Genomic DNA, 15,892 nt, shown 5'->3' on the forward strand with positions numbered 1-15,892 from the left:
CAGACACCGTGAGGCTCAGGAGCGGAACGAGCCTTCGGCCGATGAGACCAGGCCCCTGCTCTCCGAGACTCCACGCTGAGCCACGATGGATGGGCAGAGAGAGAGGGAGGGAGTGGACGCGTGTGGAGGCGGGCAACGGGGAAACGCTTCCACTGCGGGCAGAACGCTGGGACAAGCAGGAAACACGAATGTCGGAGAGTCGGGCCTTTCCGAATGTGTATGAAATGCAGTCGTGAAAAAGAGTGGAGCCATGGATTTTTTGTTTTACTCTGCGCATACCTCCACTAGCTTCAGTCAATCTCAAGTCCGTTTTCTGTACAAGTGAGACTTAAGGGAAATACGGTCGTGGTGAAGCGTTTGCTCATCCCTCCAAAGCGATTTGATGAAATAGAGTTATTGTTGCACCGTCACTTGTATTGCTTCTCGTACATTTTTCTGCAGTTTGCTGAATTGCGTTTACTCAGTTTGCCTACACAGTTAATTAACGTATCAATTACATATAGTTTGTATAAATAGTAAACGTGGAATGCTATTAGTCACATATCATGTGAATGTGAGAGTATTTTATTTATGAATTGAGGTATCGTTAAATGCCCCATTTCGCGAAAATATGCGCAGAACTTGTTACTGTCCTACTTTCCCTGCCTCCTTAACAGTTCAGTTGCATGTTCATTCTCGGCGAGTTTAACGTTTTTTTTTTAAACCTATGGCTCCACTCTATTTTTCACGGTGGCCACTTCACCATCGAAGGCCCAGGAAGACTCGAGAAATAACAAGCGCTTGTGTTTTCTGATTTTTACAGCACTTTTATCGCTCAATCATGCCGTATCAGAGATGTTGTAGTTTTGTAACAGAGGAATAATTATAGTCGTGGTTTATCACGAGTGTGGCCAAGAAGGTGGTGCGTGGGTGTGTTGTGTCTTTGGTATTTGGAATGGGTGTGTGCACGTCCAGCCGTCTTTAGCATATGCCCGTTTTGCTGTGCACTTGAGGTGCTAGGGTGGTGAGATGTTAACTACTTCGCCTGGTATACAGGTCATGGGTTCGATCCTGACCCTAACGCCTGTATATTTGGAGTGTGCGTGTTCTCCCCGTGATTGTGTGTATTTTTCTCCGGGTCCTCCGGTTTTTCCCTCGACATTTAAAAACATGCGTTTAAGTGATAAGCCACTTTGCCGAGCTATCATTGGTGGCCAGGTCGATTCTGATAAAGAGCTAGAAAGCTCAGTGGGCCTTTCCCAGTAAAATAAAACGTTCATTTTTTTCTTCCTCCCGTTCACGTTCGATCGCTATAGGCTCCATTGCCGTTACGTTTAGAGAAATTATCAGAAGTTAATCGGCTTTCACGTACTTAAGCAATCCAGGTTGTGTCGTGGGCTATCCAACACTAGCTTGAATCTTTGTTTCTGAGAAAACACAGACTTTATAGTGCTTGTCACGCAGCTCATGACAGCACCGGTGAGATGTCACTGTTGAATCACTACGTGCCCTACGATGAATCGTGGATGCTGCCGTAGTTCAGTGGGTAGTGCAACTGGGCTTGGCAACCTCGACGTTGCCGGTTCAATCGTCCGGCACGGCGGTTCAAACGATGAGACAACTTAATTAACCCCGCCTCTGTCCACCCAGCGGTATTAATGGATGCACCAGTCGGCCCAGGCCACGTGTGGTGGGGTAAAGTGTGGGTACTGCCACGTCTTCAAAGACGTCTGGCCAAGACACCCACTTGAGCGTCCCTCGATCCTTGAGGCCAGCTGTGGCATGAGCAAGATCCCGTATGGCTGTCCTCCTCGCTAACGTGAAGTGTAATATGTCAATGTGGTAATGTCACGAGAGCCGCGTTAGGAACGGTAACTTTAGAGTAATTACCCAGAAGCTTCAAACAGCCCAAGGCACGCGTCCTTGGTTACGTGTACCCGAGACCCATATTTTGGGTTGCGTGTCCCTTCGTAAACACCAAACCGTTTGTCCGCAGATATGTTTACAAATATTTTAGTCGTCGATTATTTAACTGGGTATGGCCCCCACTGAGCTACATTACGAGAACCCGGTTCAAGCTCAAGGTTGTGTGTTAACCCGGTTAGAGATCATTGGATAAGCTTACAAGGCACTGCGTTGTTTGCTTAGCTGTGCGTCTCGATACAAACACGTAAGCGTTTGATAAATCTAAATTATATTACTCTATTCAACATTTTTGGGAAAGGGACGTCTGTTAATAGTACGCTTTACTTTTTTATTCAATCAGAATCTTTATCCTGGAGGAATCCGATGAGCTATGAGGCACTTTTTTTTACAGATGTCCAGAAGGGGGCGGGTCAGAAAGTTACAACAACAAACAATACAACAACACGGAGTGCAAATTATAGGAAAAGTAAGCAAGTCACTGAAAATAAATCTAAGGATGTAACTAGAAATTGCAAAAATACATAAATTACTGCGGATTTTTGTAACACGAAATGCAATCTTGGGCAAGGCAACAATAACAAAAACTGTCCCAAACCACGCACATTTAGATGTGACTATCGGTACACAGGCAAGGATCAAAGTAAACAAAATTACATTTTCAACTGTGGGTTGTATCCAGAACTAATCTTTCTCCAGGATATTTTGTTCAATGAAGATTTACGAAACTAAGGGGGAGGTAACAAGGTTGTTTCAAACCGTTACAACGGCAAAGGCTTTGTCACCTACTCCAATTCTTGTTCTTGTGGGATAGTTAAAAGGCAATTAGCCTGACGCCTTGGGTTTCACAGGGGTTTATGTAAATATACTGCATCGCAGATTTGCCAATAAGGATATCATTAAAATCGTGGCACTCAAACTTGTATAGGTTCAAAAACACATTGCCTATGACCTTAGCCTTAATTTCTCAACGGACGGCTCTTCGAAACTCTTGGACGATTTCGTATTAAAAATGATCTTGCATGACGCCGGAGTAGCCGTAGAGCCTTGCACAAAAGCCTTACACAAGCAACTTCCAGGTCAAATGTGCTCTGCATTGCAAAATAATGTTCAGCCCTGTCGCCGCCGCTCCACTGATGCATGAAGGGGCCCTCCCAGTGCCGTCTCGGGCGTGCAGATTGCTTGACCATACTTCTCCACACTGGTCGGTGTGGGATTGTGGTGCAGTGGGGAGCGAGGAAGGGGTTTGGGGCCAGAACCCAGAACCAGTTCAGATATCGGTTGCTACTAATATTCGCAGGGGCCAGGAATTAAACTCTTGAATTTTTTTTGCAGTGCACGTAACACGGCTTAACGATGCGGTGTGTTTTATCCACTCCACATTTTAATTGAGCAAAAAATATCTATTGATTTGATTTGGGCTTTTTTTTCGTTGGCAATTGAGCGGTTGTCTGCAAAAAATGGTGAGATCCACCGGTGAAGCCGAGAAACACTTGACGTTTCGAAGGTGTATAAATGAAAATGGTTATTACAAAAAAAATCCTCGGCATATTTTGTGGCAGCGGGGCATCAGAAGTGCTGACGATCTCTTAAATCGGTGCAGCTGCTATGCAAAGCAAACAATTGACCGTACATTTAAAATGTGGCACCCATTCTTTCGTTGGTCACCATGCGTGTCTGCTTCTTTTTCTCTTTTGTAATTGTGTCTTTACCCGTGGTATTGTACGGCCTCTAAACGCTTCGCATCGCGTGAACGTGATACGAAGTCGTTGTGCGCGCCGAGTTTTTAAGGGTGTTAACGACACGTAATACCTACCTCATAGAATGTTAGATTTATAAAGGGGTATTCGATATTTTCACGTGGTTTATGATGTAAAGCATTGATTAGACGGTGGTCGGGTACAATGAAGTGTGTTGGTTTGTGTCGGTCGGTATCTGGCTTCGCACACATACATCTGCTGCTGCAACTAAATTAAACTTCAGTATGCATAGCACCAAGCTAAACTCGGCAGTCCTGAACTGTACTACGTTAAAAAGCACATTAAATATGTCCATGAGATCAAACAGAAGCACGAGTAGAGTGATTTATTGCATAAATAAAAAAAATGGGACGATGCAACACAAACCGAGAATGAATGAGTGAAATACAACACCGGACACCCCCCAACAAATGGGGGGGGGGGCAGTGTTACTCGCATTGAATGAATGTCCACGTGCACTATTGAGAGCAGGTGGCTCGTGAAGCGAAGCCACACATGGGGAGCGATTTGGTGAGGTGCAATGCAAAGTCGTGTACACAGACACGTTATTTGTACTGGAACCCGCGATGCTAAAACTCAACGTTTAACCTACTCACGCCGGCTTGTGCCCGCCCTCAGTCGGACATATTTGCGGAATACACCACGCCGCCGTTGACCCTGGCCATTGACCGAGCAACCCAACGCTCCTACCAGCTCCCTCCGCAGGAATGTGTTTTGTACTGGAACCCACGATGCTATGAAGCTCTTTCGCAGGTGCCCAGCACCAAAGCTGATAGGCAATGGCCGGCAATCAGAGGTGATATACTTGTAGATATAAATTAAACAATTGCATATTATCAACCAGGGAACGGTCGCCGACCTTTCAAATCTTCATTAGCCCGGTGCATTGGGAGGGGTTTGCAGGCCTGGTTCATGTCACTCATGACGAATGTAAGCCATGGCCAGAGATTGAACTTGGGCACCAGGTCGATAGCGCTGTGTGATCTACTGCCCCATTGCTCGCACCTTAAATGTAATTTGCATTACGGATAATTGTATACTCGTCTTACATCGAACAAATATGAATATAAGTCCGTTTCAGTATCTCTTGCCACATTGCAATTTTGCAGAATGCCAGTAAAATGTTTTAAAGTCTCACCCGTGTATATCATTCAAGAAGTCGTATCAATTACAATTCGTCGGTATAGCCTAGATCTAAGGGAAACATTAATTTCAACCACAGCCGAAGGATTGTAATCTACAGCAAACGTACACTAAATGGATATTGTCTGTATATTTTCCATAGTCAGTTTGCAGTACATCTATGTATTATTTTAAGTAAACCACAAGATATAGGTCACAGTATTCATAAAAACATGCTCGAATTATCTAAGAGCAGGAACCTGTTTTATTGTTTACACAACAAAAAACCCAACTGGTATATATTGACTTTGCCTATGTACCCTGGGCTGTCTGACACGAGTTTAAAGCTTCATTAATTAAAAGGAACTGACATTACACCTCTGCGTACCATTATAACAATGTCGTAACATCGCCTCCATGCATTGTAATACAGTACAAATTATGCCTGATCACAACTTTAAAGTTGTTTTTCTCATGAACAATTCTTCAAACTTGTGAGAAAGCTCAGGACATAGCCTAGGTACGTGTCAACAAGGACTGCTCGTAATTATGGGACCCTTTCTCCAGTATGCCACGGTGGCGAGATGTTAATTACCTTGCCTGTTGTATAGGTCGTGGGTTCAATCCCAACCCTCATGCCTGGATATTTGGGGTTAGCATGTTCTCCCCGTGGTCGCGTGGCTGTTTCTCTGGGTCCTCCAGGTTTTCCCCTCTACATTTAGAAACATGCGTTTAGAGTATTTGGCTGCTGTACAGTTCCACATGATAAGCCACTTCGTTGAGCTATCATTTGTGGCCAGGTCGCTTCTGAAAAATAGCTATATAGCTCAGTGGGCCTTTGCTGGTAAAATAAAAGTAGTTAATAGTATCAAGACATAAAATCATAAAATAAAAAATCGATTTACCCTTGCTGCTGTACAGGAGTATTTATACTGGTGAAAGGGGGTCCTGATAGCTATAATTGCTTAACCCCAGCTATGAATGCTTTGGTGTTTGCTTACTCCTTGTAACTGCTCGCCTTTGGGCGGCCTTTGGTCATAAAAGGGGCTGCCGCCAGTGCAGACCCAACCAGTTGCATGGAGAGTGCATACATTATCAACGCATATTTGTTTGAGTTTTTTTTACCACATGCACGCGTGGTTAATGCAGACTTGATGCCTTGTGATTAGTGTCCGCGGGACTTTGCCGTGCTTACTCGTTGCACCTCTTTAAAATGTGTGGGCCTTTCCATGACATATATATCCAACATGCACAATGAATAAACGTCAGTGCAGGCCTCTGCATCACATTACAGGCAGCCACCGGCTTTAGTGGCTGGGAATGACAAAACAGATGATATTTTTAAATGTACTCATGCCAATATTTTACCCAAGAAGATCTTAACCACTATGGACATTTTACAGGAGGGTCCTCCATTGGGATGTTTGGCCAGTTCCATAAATGATTGAGTGGCATGTAGGGAAAAAACCACCAGAAAACCAACAGGGAATGTTATACAAGGATATAAAACACTGCCAACTCCTGACGATCTCACAGCCCCAAGCCAACAACACCTGGAAAACCCTGATGTAGTCCATCCATGTCAAATATTAACCAGGCTCAACTCTATTCAGCTCCCAAGATATGAGAAGCATAGAAGCATTGAAGTTGATTGGGTCATATTTGTTCCCACTCGCTGGGGGCACAGCTCAATTAAAAAATGCAGCAGAGTTTCCAATCATCGCCATCATCACCACTACTCTAGTGGAGGTAAGAGGAGTACAGCAAAACCTTGGATCGCGAGCATAATTCGTTCCGGAAACGTGTTTGTAATCCAAAGCACTCGTATATCAGTTGTGATCACGTGACACTCGGCAGACAAAGCGTATACGTACTACTCGTATTGCAAGACCTCGCTCGTTTATCAAATTAATATTTATTTTAAAAAAATTACTCGCCTTGCAAAACACTTGCAGACCAAGTTACTCGCAATCCAAGGTTTTACTGTACAACCTCGCGAGACTGCACCACGTGATCGTTGCCACGTGGTGAGGCAGATCCCCACCGTGGAACCACACATCTGGTCTCGGGGTCATGCGCACATCGTTACGTTATAAAGACCAATCGACACAAGTCAACACCGACATGCATTTAACACGAAAAGCCATCGCACACATTGCTACCTGCTGCTAAACGTAAAAGATTTCGGTCTCACTTAAAGCTATGCATTTTGTAACACGATTAAGTAACTTGCGTACCATTACCGTTGTCCGAGTGTCGTTAAAACGGATTTATTATTCATTAACGTTAACCAGTTACAAATGTATACGTTCTGCTCGAGACGGCTCAGCTCCACGTGCTACACAATTGTCTATTCCGTGCTGTGACCGAACCAAAACGTTAAAACCACCGTTGCAAAATGCAAAAGTGTAACTACCGCATTAATATTTCTGAGCCCCAAAGACCGATGTTCAAGGATACCCCACTGCTTTGGAACGAATATCACGGGACCCAGCATGCTCTCCCTTAGCCGGCGTGCGAAACCCAAGGCTCACAACGCACACGAAGCACAAGCTCAGGTAACAAAAAGGCACCTCTCGCATGCCAGACTTGCGGGGTTTGCATAGTTTCCAGCCACTAAAGCGACAACTCCGGTTACTTGTAAAAGCCCATTCGCCCAACGAGTTCGTCATTCGCATTAACGAAAGGCTTCTTGTAGTCTGGGGGTGAGCTGCTTGACCGTAGAAGCCCACGGAGCCATCACTTCCGACTGCCGTTGTTGAGTTTCTTCATCCCTTTGAGGCTCGACAGCAGATCCGCGATGAACCCCTGCAATGAGGCACATTAGTTTCTACGTCCGCGCGAGCACGAGACGGCTGTGTCGTGATTTCATATTAGTTATCAGTTCCAGTCATTGCGGCTTCCTTGTGCCCCTGGGGGGCATCAACATATCGAATAGCAAGGTGGCACTTACCTCTGGGCTCCATAGTATAGATTTCTGGGTGCGATCGTGTAAATATAAATGCATCGTTAAACCCGCCACCACCCGATATAGCCAATTAGTAAGGTTTGTCACGTAAACAAAACATGCCTATTCGTTACTAGTTCAGCACACCGGTGTGTTGGGGAGTAAACTCACAACATTTACCATTGGAGTACGCAAATGTAACCCAAAAACCTCACGGATATTGTTCGCAAAAGGCTACGTTTAAACTCACCTCTGGGCTGTTGGCGCATGCCTGTAAGATTTCCTGGAATGGCATAAAAAATATATTCATAAAAAACGTGAATTTGGCTTTTTTTACAAGAACAGTGCACGTGAACACTTGTCAATATTGACTGCTAATTCTGTATGCGAGTCCATTGAAACAAAAAATATATCCACGCTCATACTTTTTAAGGAGCTTCCTTGTCAGTCATGAATCCCAACATAAACTGCACATCTCTATGATGGGGGCCTGCCTATCCAAGGATAGGCTGAAAGAAACTTGTCCATCGTTTCAACTGCCGCACCAGATCAAATAGTGGTTGCTCGTAAAGTGTGATAAAGACAGCATTAATAGCTGTTGTATTTATTATGCTGTTGTATTTATTATGCTGTTGTATTTATTATGCTGTTGTATTTATTATGCTCGTTTACCCAGGAAAGCCTGAGTCGCGTGACTCTTTTTCAGGAGGGTCCTGACAAGTTATAGGGGCGATGAAGACGTCACACCATGACGCCAGCTCACATGATCTTTAACGTCCACTATGATGCACACGCCACGTAGCATTTCAACTATAAAGTAGAGTATTAATGAGGGCCGCCACTAGGCCATGTGACCACCGTAGTTAGTTAGTGGTGGTTTGCTGAGCATTACTGGTAGTAGTAATTCAAGTAGTTGTTGTTACTCCAATGAGCTCACCCGTAGCTGCTCCGCCCTCTCCTCATCCGTGTTGAGCTCCAGGAGATGGTCGATGTCAATTTCCAGCTCTGGCATCTCTTCCTCCTGCAGCGCACACAGGAGGAAAGCCTCATTGAGTCGCGAGTCCTTTGTTAGGAAAGTATTGCCCCCCTGGGGTGTTTTGCGAATTCCGTTTTACCTTTACCTCCTACAAAGTGAGACACTGCATGGAAAATGCAGTGTCTGAAAGGCAAGAGTGGCTTAAGTAGTTTATAAATTTGCACGTCACTTCATTGAGCTATAATTTGTGGCCAGGTCGCTTCCGAAAACGAGTTATATAGCTTGGTGGGTCTTGCCTGTTAAAATAAAAATGGTTTCAAGAGTTTAATAGTTTATGATCAATATGTGTGAAATTTGAGTGGGGTTTTTCCAGGCACTCCAGTGGATTTTTCTGCACTGCCCCCTCCACCACTCACAACTGAATATGGTCAGAATACAATTCAACACAGGCAAAAACGAGGTTACCGAGGCACCCATTAAACTCGCTGAACTTATCAAGGCTCCGCTCAACAAAGCCCTACGTAAGATAATCAAATGCCACATATTTCATAACAAGCGAAGTATCATGGCGCCTTTACTAGGGTCTCGTGATAATATTGCCTGGGTGATTATGAAATGGGGCAATTGACCAGATACGATAATTTTGACATCGACGATACACACGTTCCATCTTGTGTGTAAAAATCTGTGATTTCTGATTCATGTGCAACGCTCTTTGTGATTTCTTCGTAAAAAAAATACTGCAGTCACTTTCAATGCAATATGAACCACGAGGCCATAAAAAAGAAGTGAACAGTGGACTAAGTGTTGACATTGAAGTAACAAGTGACGTTATGATGGAGGGGGGCATAGATACAGCCGTAATAAGCACTGCAAACACATTAACTGGGGCTGTAAAGCTTTTCAAGGAAGCCATGGCCAATCCAAAGTGGGGTGGATTACAACACTTGCCACTTCGAGCGCAAGGGTCATTTAAAAGCCCGATATACAACCACGTCAGTTGCATGGCGAATTGTACGTCCAATCGCGTGAGAAAATCTATCGTGAATGTTTCATGAAGTAATCACGCAGACTTGCATCGTACCTACTCCGAACACGTTTAAGGTTGAAAGATCATGACATATTAAGACGGTGTTTTGTAAATATTCACCCCAGCCACAATGATCAGAGTTTGATTGTCGGTTACGGCTGACACAAGTGGCGAGTGATATCTAAATCAATTCCTTTCAATTTCACACCGACTGGCTTGGTGATCTACGTTCAAACACCACCCCTATGACCGACACAGCCTCGGAAGGCTTTCATCCAGTGCTGGATTTACAAAAGGGTTGTGAATGATTGTCAAATATTTGCTAAATTATATTTTGGCTCGAGGGGTGACATTAACCCATCACACGCAACATATACGAATCGCAAAGGACGGTTCTTAAACGGTAAATATGATGCGTGTATCATGATCTGGAGTATCGAATCTTTCTTGATCCATTCCACATGAAGTTTGTTTTGAAATGTTTGCATCGGAACGCAACAAAACTCAGCACCGTAATGAGAAGCAGTGAACCACGGTTGCACTTTAACCCAGAATGGCCACACAAAGTCATACAATCCATGCATTCAATTATTCAACTTCCAAACTGCTCTCAAAGAAATGCTCACACGGTAAGAGTTTTTATGGATTCTAAGTCAATACTGCTCTCATTCACTTCAACAGGGTTACATACAATTACTTGCCATGTTTCCGCTGCTCGTGTTAATGTCTCCACATAGACAAACGTTTACAAAGAGCCCAAGTTATACAAATACGTGTAATTCATGTAAGTGCAGCTGTGGATCTCCAAAAAATATGCAAGACCTTGGTGTATTTTACTTGACTTCGATTTGCTATTGAGACACAAATCAATTAGTCTTACATTTACATCGAATCAGGCTTACCGTAAGTAAATTGTAGCCAGCTGACTTTGAGATGCGCATGCCATTTATTGTGAAAATTCCGTCACAGTTCCTATGATCACTGTTTCATTGCTTTCATGGCTTATTTTGGTGATTTCGAAAAGTGTATTGGTTTAGCCATGTTTGTTTGTTGTAGTACAGAGTTAGACTGATGGCCTTAATCTAAGTTGTCTTGTGGTTGTTGTTGGTTGTTTGACTTGCATCCAACTGGGATTTTTGCACACAGCGTTGGTGTACGGTGATTTTTTTCTGCAATGTTTTGCTGTCTTTTCTTGTATTTTCTGTTTGTACTTAGTCACATAGTCACTTTAAGATGTTTTTTGTTCATGTTTTTGTTTGTTGCGGTTGCACCCGATTCACGAGCCGAATGGCTCACAGGGCTATACCTAATAAATGAACTTGAACTTTGTACGTCTCTAAATTTAAACACAGCCACTGGCGTATTTGTCAAAAGCACCGCCGTTCGGCAGTAAAGCGGAGGTTAAAGATACCGAGATTATTTGCATGTGCAGGCCACTGCGTGTAGCCACGGAATAGCCCAATTGTGTAGCTTGTATAAGACCTGTAAAGGAATGATGAAGTGCACCATAACTGGCCATCTAGTCTTCACTTGTATAGCGTCGTAATGAATGGGCTACCCTTCTCAATGAAATTATCGGTGACAATTGATTTTTATAAGTCCAAAATGTATACGGTTCTTTAACCGGTATAAAAATTGAACATAGTAATTAAGTGTACAATTTGCCATGCCACTGTCTTTGTGAACTGAGGGGAAATAATATAAGGCTTTAAAAGGGCTCACCCCACATTAATTGCGGGGAACTGATACATTTATATATCCATCAAGGTTCTTAAAAACAATGGCGGAGCCAGGATTTTCAGGTAGGGGGGGCAACCCCTCCAGCAATGAAAAATGATAGAGGAGTTGTTAGTCAGTAAGGACTTGTCCCTTGCTTTTTATTCGACGCGTGTGCGGCGATGGCGCTGCCATCGATCGAGGGTCGAATTCGAACCGCGTTGTGTGATTGGCATCACGCTCGCTGAAGGTGTTGATGCCTTCAGGGAAGTCGTTTACTGTATACGCAACTGCGCACAACGAGTCACTTATAACCGCTTTGCCGTTACTTATTGCCAATTATGGACTCAGACTATTGTCCTATCATCTCATAGAGGCCCTGGCACGTTATAATATGCTACACAGTGGCAGTAGGGGTCGCAAAATGCCGATTTATTACTAATAAACCCCAATGATCCGATGGAAATTAGGGATTTCGATTTGATCATGGGTGGGGTGGGGGGGCACGTGCCACCCCACCGGCTCCGCCAGTGCTTAATATCTTCTGATCGCCAACTGCTCGGCACTCCCAGGTCTAAGGTTGCGCGCTCTTTTGGTGCTCGGGCTTTTGTTAGCGTGGCCCCCAAGCTATGGAACGCCTTGCCACTTGAAATCAGAGTCGGTAGATATAATTAAGTCTGCTTTGACAACCCATCTCTTTAAAGTGGCATTCCCTCTTTAGTTTTGGTCGGTTGCCCCTGGTTCTGTTTTGTTTCCTGCGCATTGGGATCCTAGGCTGGAATGCGAATTACAATTTTTTTGGCTCATCAGCCGATGGGCCTGCGTTTTATAACTCGGAGCAACTGTTTATGTATTTTGTTTACGGTAAAGAAACAGACACAAGTACTTTATTCACAAAAAAAAGACATTTACGAGTACACACACAGTCTTCAGGCACAAAAACAAAGACCCCCTATGAATACAGCTTTTCGCAATCGATTTGGGACACGTGCTGTTAGCGAACACCTGTGATGACCGGCAGGTCCCACAAGGAAGTGGGGAGGCCAACACCACGCGCTCACCGTTTGGACACCGCACCAGGTAATAATTTGAGACCGAGTCGACCTAGGGGAGGGCCAGATCTGGTTCAGATATACTCTGTTACCAACGTTGGCCTTGAACGGGAATCTTAACTCGGCGCAGTGCGCTAACAACTGTGCCACCGCTCCCCAAAATGCAGACACAAGGATACGCACGAACACTCATTATCGTGATACAGTACCTGCAAAAAACCCAAGAGGCACACGTAGAAAGGCACACACACAAGCTGGACAGTCACACAGATGACCACATCAACTGTTTAAACGACAGTCGAGACGACTGGTGTTGTTAGCGAGCACCTATGGGGCCGTCCATAAATAACGTCACGCGGTTTTTGACCCCCCCCCCCCTTAGTCACACGACGTCACAAAGTCAGACCCCCCCTCAAATATGACGTCACAAAGCTCTGCCCCCCCCAAAAAAAAATATATAAAACATGCTTCAAATGGTTTTAAACTATTGTCATTTTAGTGCGTATTTAATGTGGCGCTGCACTCTGATCTTGTTGGAGAAAACATGTATTAAAAAGTATATTTAATGAAGTAGAACGTGTTGTCTATATTTATTTAAAGTTGCGCATTGTTACGTGACGTCATATTTCTCAAACTCCCCCCCCCCCTCGTCACGCATCGTCACAAATGTCTGAACCCCCCCCCCCTAGGTGCGTGACGTAATTTATGGACGACCCTATTGCAACATAAGACGCCAGCATACACACAACTTGAGCCGACTCAAGTGTCCTTCATTGCTGGCTCCGACAATACCAAAAAGCACGTGAAATCACCCCTTGCAGGCGGTGTGGCGGCCCTTGTTGATGTTAATTACCTCGCCTGGTATGCGGCAGGCCGTCGGTTCGTTCTCGACCCTGACGCCTGCTGTACGGTGATTTTTTTATTAAAGACTTTGCAGTTTTTCCCTGGATTTTTCTGTTTGCGCAAAGTCACTTTAAGATGTTTTTTTGTTTTTTGTTTGTTGCGGATGCACCCGATTCAAGAGCCGAATGGCTCAGATGGATATACCAAATGAATGAAATTGAAACTGTATATTTGGAGTTTGCGTGTCTCACTCTTACCGTGGTCGGCGTTTTCCCCTCCACAATTAAAATTTACATCGCCACGCGTTCACAGTATTTGGGCTGCTATACATTTCCACATGGCGATAAACCGCTTCGCTGAGCTATCATTTGTGGCCAGGTCGCTTCTGAAAGAGATAACTGGCTCCAGTGGCCCTTTTAAATTAACCTTACTTTAAAAATAACGGTTTAGTGAATTAAACAGGGGGCGTGGGGGGGGTGTCACAAGACATTTGGACCCACCCCCTTGTACTAAGCATCGCTCATTCCCGGCCTTAACCAACAACTAACAATCTAAATTTGAAGTTTTCGTGACTGCAGGGATGCATACTCTTTGGTTCTTTCGGTTTGTCAGTTTGGGTAAAGTCACGTAGGTATGAAATAAATTAAATTACTGATTCAATTCATTTAATTTATTTTATGTTATACTTACGTGATGATTTCTTTCATACCTACGTGATTATTTATTTCATTTTATACCTACGTGATTATTTATTTTTTACCTACGTGATGATTTATTTTCTTTTATACCTACGTGATGATTTGTTTCATTTTTTACCTACGTGATGATTTATTTTTTACCTACGTGATGATTTATTTTATTTTACACCTACGTGACGATTTATTTATTTATTTACCTATGTGATGATTTATTTTCTTTTATACCTACGTGTTTATTTATTTTATACCTACGTTATTATTTATTTTACTTTATACCCACGTAACTTTACCCAAACTAACAAACACCGCAACAACAAAAAAATGTGACGGTCACACTGGGTTTGTGTAACCGCACACTTCACCACTGTCGCGGTCATTGTGTACGGCGGTGCCCCCCGCCCCAACACCGGTGGTGGACTGTGTTGGTTGGGCAGGTGAAGCGCATGGCGAGCGAGACTCACGGGGCAGGCGTAGAGCTGCGTGAGCCTCTCGTCCACCCAGCCCTCCAGGTCGAGGCGGCGCTGCAGCTCGCGCCGGTTGTACTTCACCGTCACCTTGCCCTGCCTGCGGCCCGGCGCGCCTGCCCCGGCATCCTCCTCCTCCTCACCCTCGCACTCGCCTTCCTCTTCAGCGCCCGCCTCGAAGCACACGCGAGTCCCGCTGCTCTCCGACATCGTTTGTCGCCGCTCTTCGTCCTCTCTGTGTCAAACGCCAACGCCGCCGCCGCTGCCTCCGTGCGTCTCTTACCTCCTCCTCGGGCTCGCACCTGCGAGGTGAACCGATGGTGTGACGTCATCACGCACGCTTGCGTGGCCGACGTCACGCGCTACGCTCAGCGTTGGGGGACGCACGCAGCGCGGGTGACGTCACGACGCAACCCAGGTACGTTGCAGGCGAGGGATCGCCATCGCCCTGCGCTTACGGTGACGTAATCGCGCGCGCTGCGTGGTGACGTCACGCGACGTTGCTCGGCGCCGACGTCCGTCTACGTGATTACGTCACGACGGAACCAAGGTAGAATGTTGTCAGGAGCCCGTTACACCGCACTAGCGGTGACGTAATCGCGCGCGCTGCGTGGTGACGTCACGCGACGTTGCTCAGCACCGACGTCCGTTTACGTGATTACGTCACGACGGAGCCCAGGTAGAGTGCTCTCAGGAGCCGTTACACCGCACTGTCGATGACGCAATCGCGCACGCTGCGTGGTGACGTCACGCGACGATGCTCAGCGCTTGGCGAATGGTGCGTAATGACGTTGATGGTCCGCGTGGACACGGCACAACGGAGCCCAGGTGAGCTGCGTGTTATGGTGGTGACGTCAACGCGCTGGCGGTGACTGCACGTGACGTGATGACGTTGCGTCGGTCGAGTACGTGATTGCGTCATCGATGACGCGCACAGTCGAGGCGTGCAACGTGCTCGGAGGGTCTCGAAGCCAATAAATTGAAACTTGAGTCACTACCTATGAGATCTTCACTCAAAACTGCTCTAGAGGAGTTGTACACCCCTAGCTGCCAGTGCTATTCAGTGACCTAAAATAAAATGTTTCGCTCCGGATGATCGCTACAAAGTATGACCTGTGTTTTGATTTAGTGTGCTGATCTTAAAGGTGGAGTGACTCATGCAGCCAGCTATGGCTGCAGGGTTTTGGTAGTACATGTTGTTTATGCCATTTATTGTGAAAATTCTGTCACAGTTCCTATGATTGCTTTTTCATTGCTTTCATGGCTTTATTTTGGTGATTTCGAAAAGTGTATTGGTTTAGCCATGTTTGTTTGTTGTAGTACAGAGTTAGACTGATGGCCTTAATCTAAGCTGTCTTGTGGTTGTTGTTGTTGTTGTTTGA

The 15,892-nt window shown here is 45.1% G+C and overlaps 2 protein-coding genes across 2 annotated transcripts in view; one reads left to right on the top strand and one right to left on the bottom strand.

Annotated features, from left to right (window-relative positions):
* The window catches only part of LOC144931649 (MFS-type transporter SLC18B1-like), a 27,877-nt gene extending 23,898 nt beyond the window's left edge, over positions 1–3,979 (top strand). Inside the window, exon 15 of the mRNA XM_078855765.1 lies at positions 4–3,979. Within this exon, the coding sequence (XP_078711891.1) occupies positions 4–79 (76 nt within the window). The 3' untranslated portion in view covers positions 80–3,979. The remainder of the gene's footprint in view (positions 1–3) is intronic.
* LOC144931650 (protein phosphatase 1 regulatory subunit 14B-like) lies at positions 3,973–14,828 on the bottom strand. Its single transcript, XM_078855766.1, has 4 exons — positions 14,508–14,828; positions 8,669–8,752; positions 7,982–8,014; positions 3,973–7,592 (listed from the first exon to the last, which is right to left on the bottom strand). The coding sequence occupies exons 1-4, from the start codon at positions 14,718–14,720 to the stop codon at positions 7,524–7,526; spliced, it is 399 nt and encodes a 132-aa protein (XP_078711892.1). The 5' UTR covers positions 14,721–14,828; the 3' UTR covers positions 3,973–7,523.
* Positions 14,829–15,892: the final 1,064 nt, after the last annotated feature.

This window comes from Lampetra fluviatilis, chromosome 4, assembly GCF_964198595.1.
Source record: "Lampetra fluviatilis chromosome 4, kcLamFluv1.1, whole genome shotgun sequence".
NCBI classification, from domain to species: Eukaryota; Metazoa; Chordata; class Hyperoartia; order Petromyzontiformes; family Petromyzontidae; genus Lampetra; species Lampetra fluviatilis.

Bases quoted from the DNA above. Each gene is read 5' to 3' on its own strand.
- LOC144931650 (XM_078855766.1), bottom strand. From the start codon at position 14,720: ATGTCGGAGAGCAGCGGGACTCGCGTGTGCTTCGAGGCGGGCGCTGAA. The intron at 8,753-14,507 runs GTGAGTCTCGCT...TGTGCGCTGCAG, and splicing joins CGCAGCTCTACGCCTGCCCC to GAGGAAGAGATGCCAGAGCT. The intron at 8,015-8,668 runs GTGAGCTCATTG...ATGCCATTCCAG, and splicing joins AGAGGGCGGAGCAGCTACGG to GAAATCTTACAGGCATGCGC.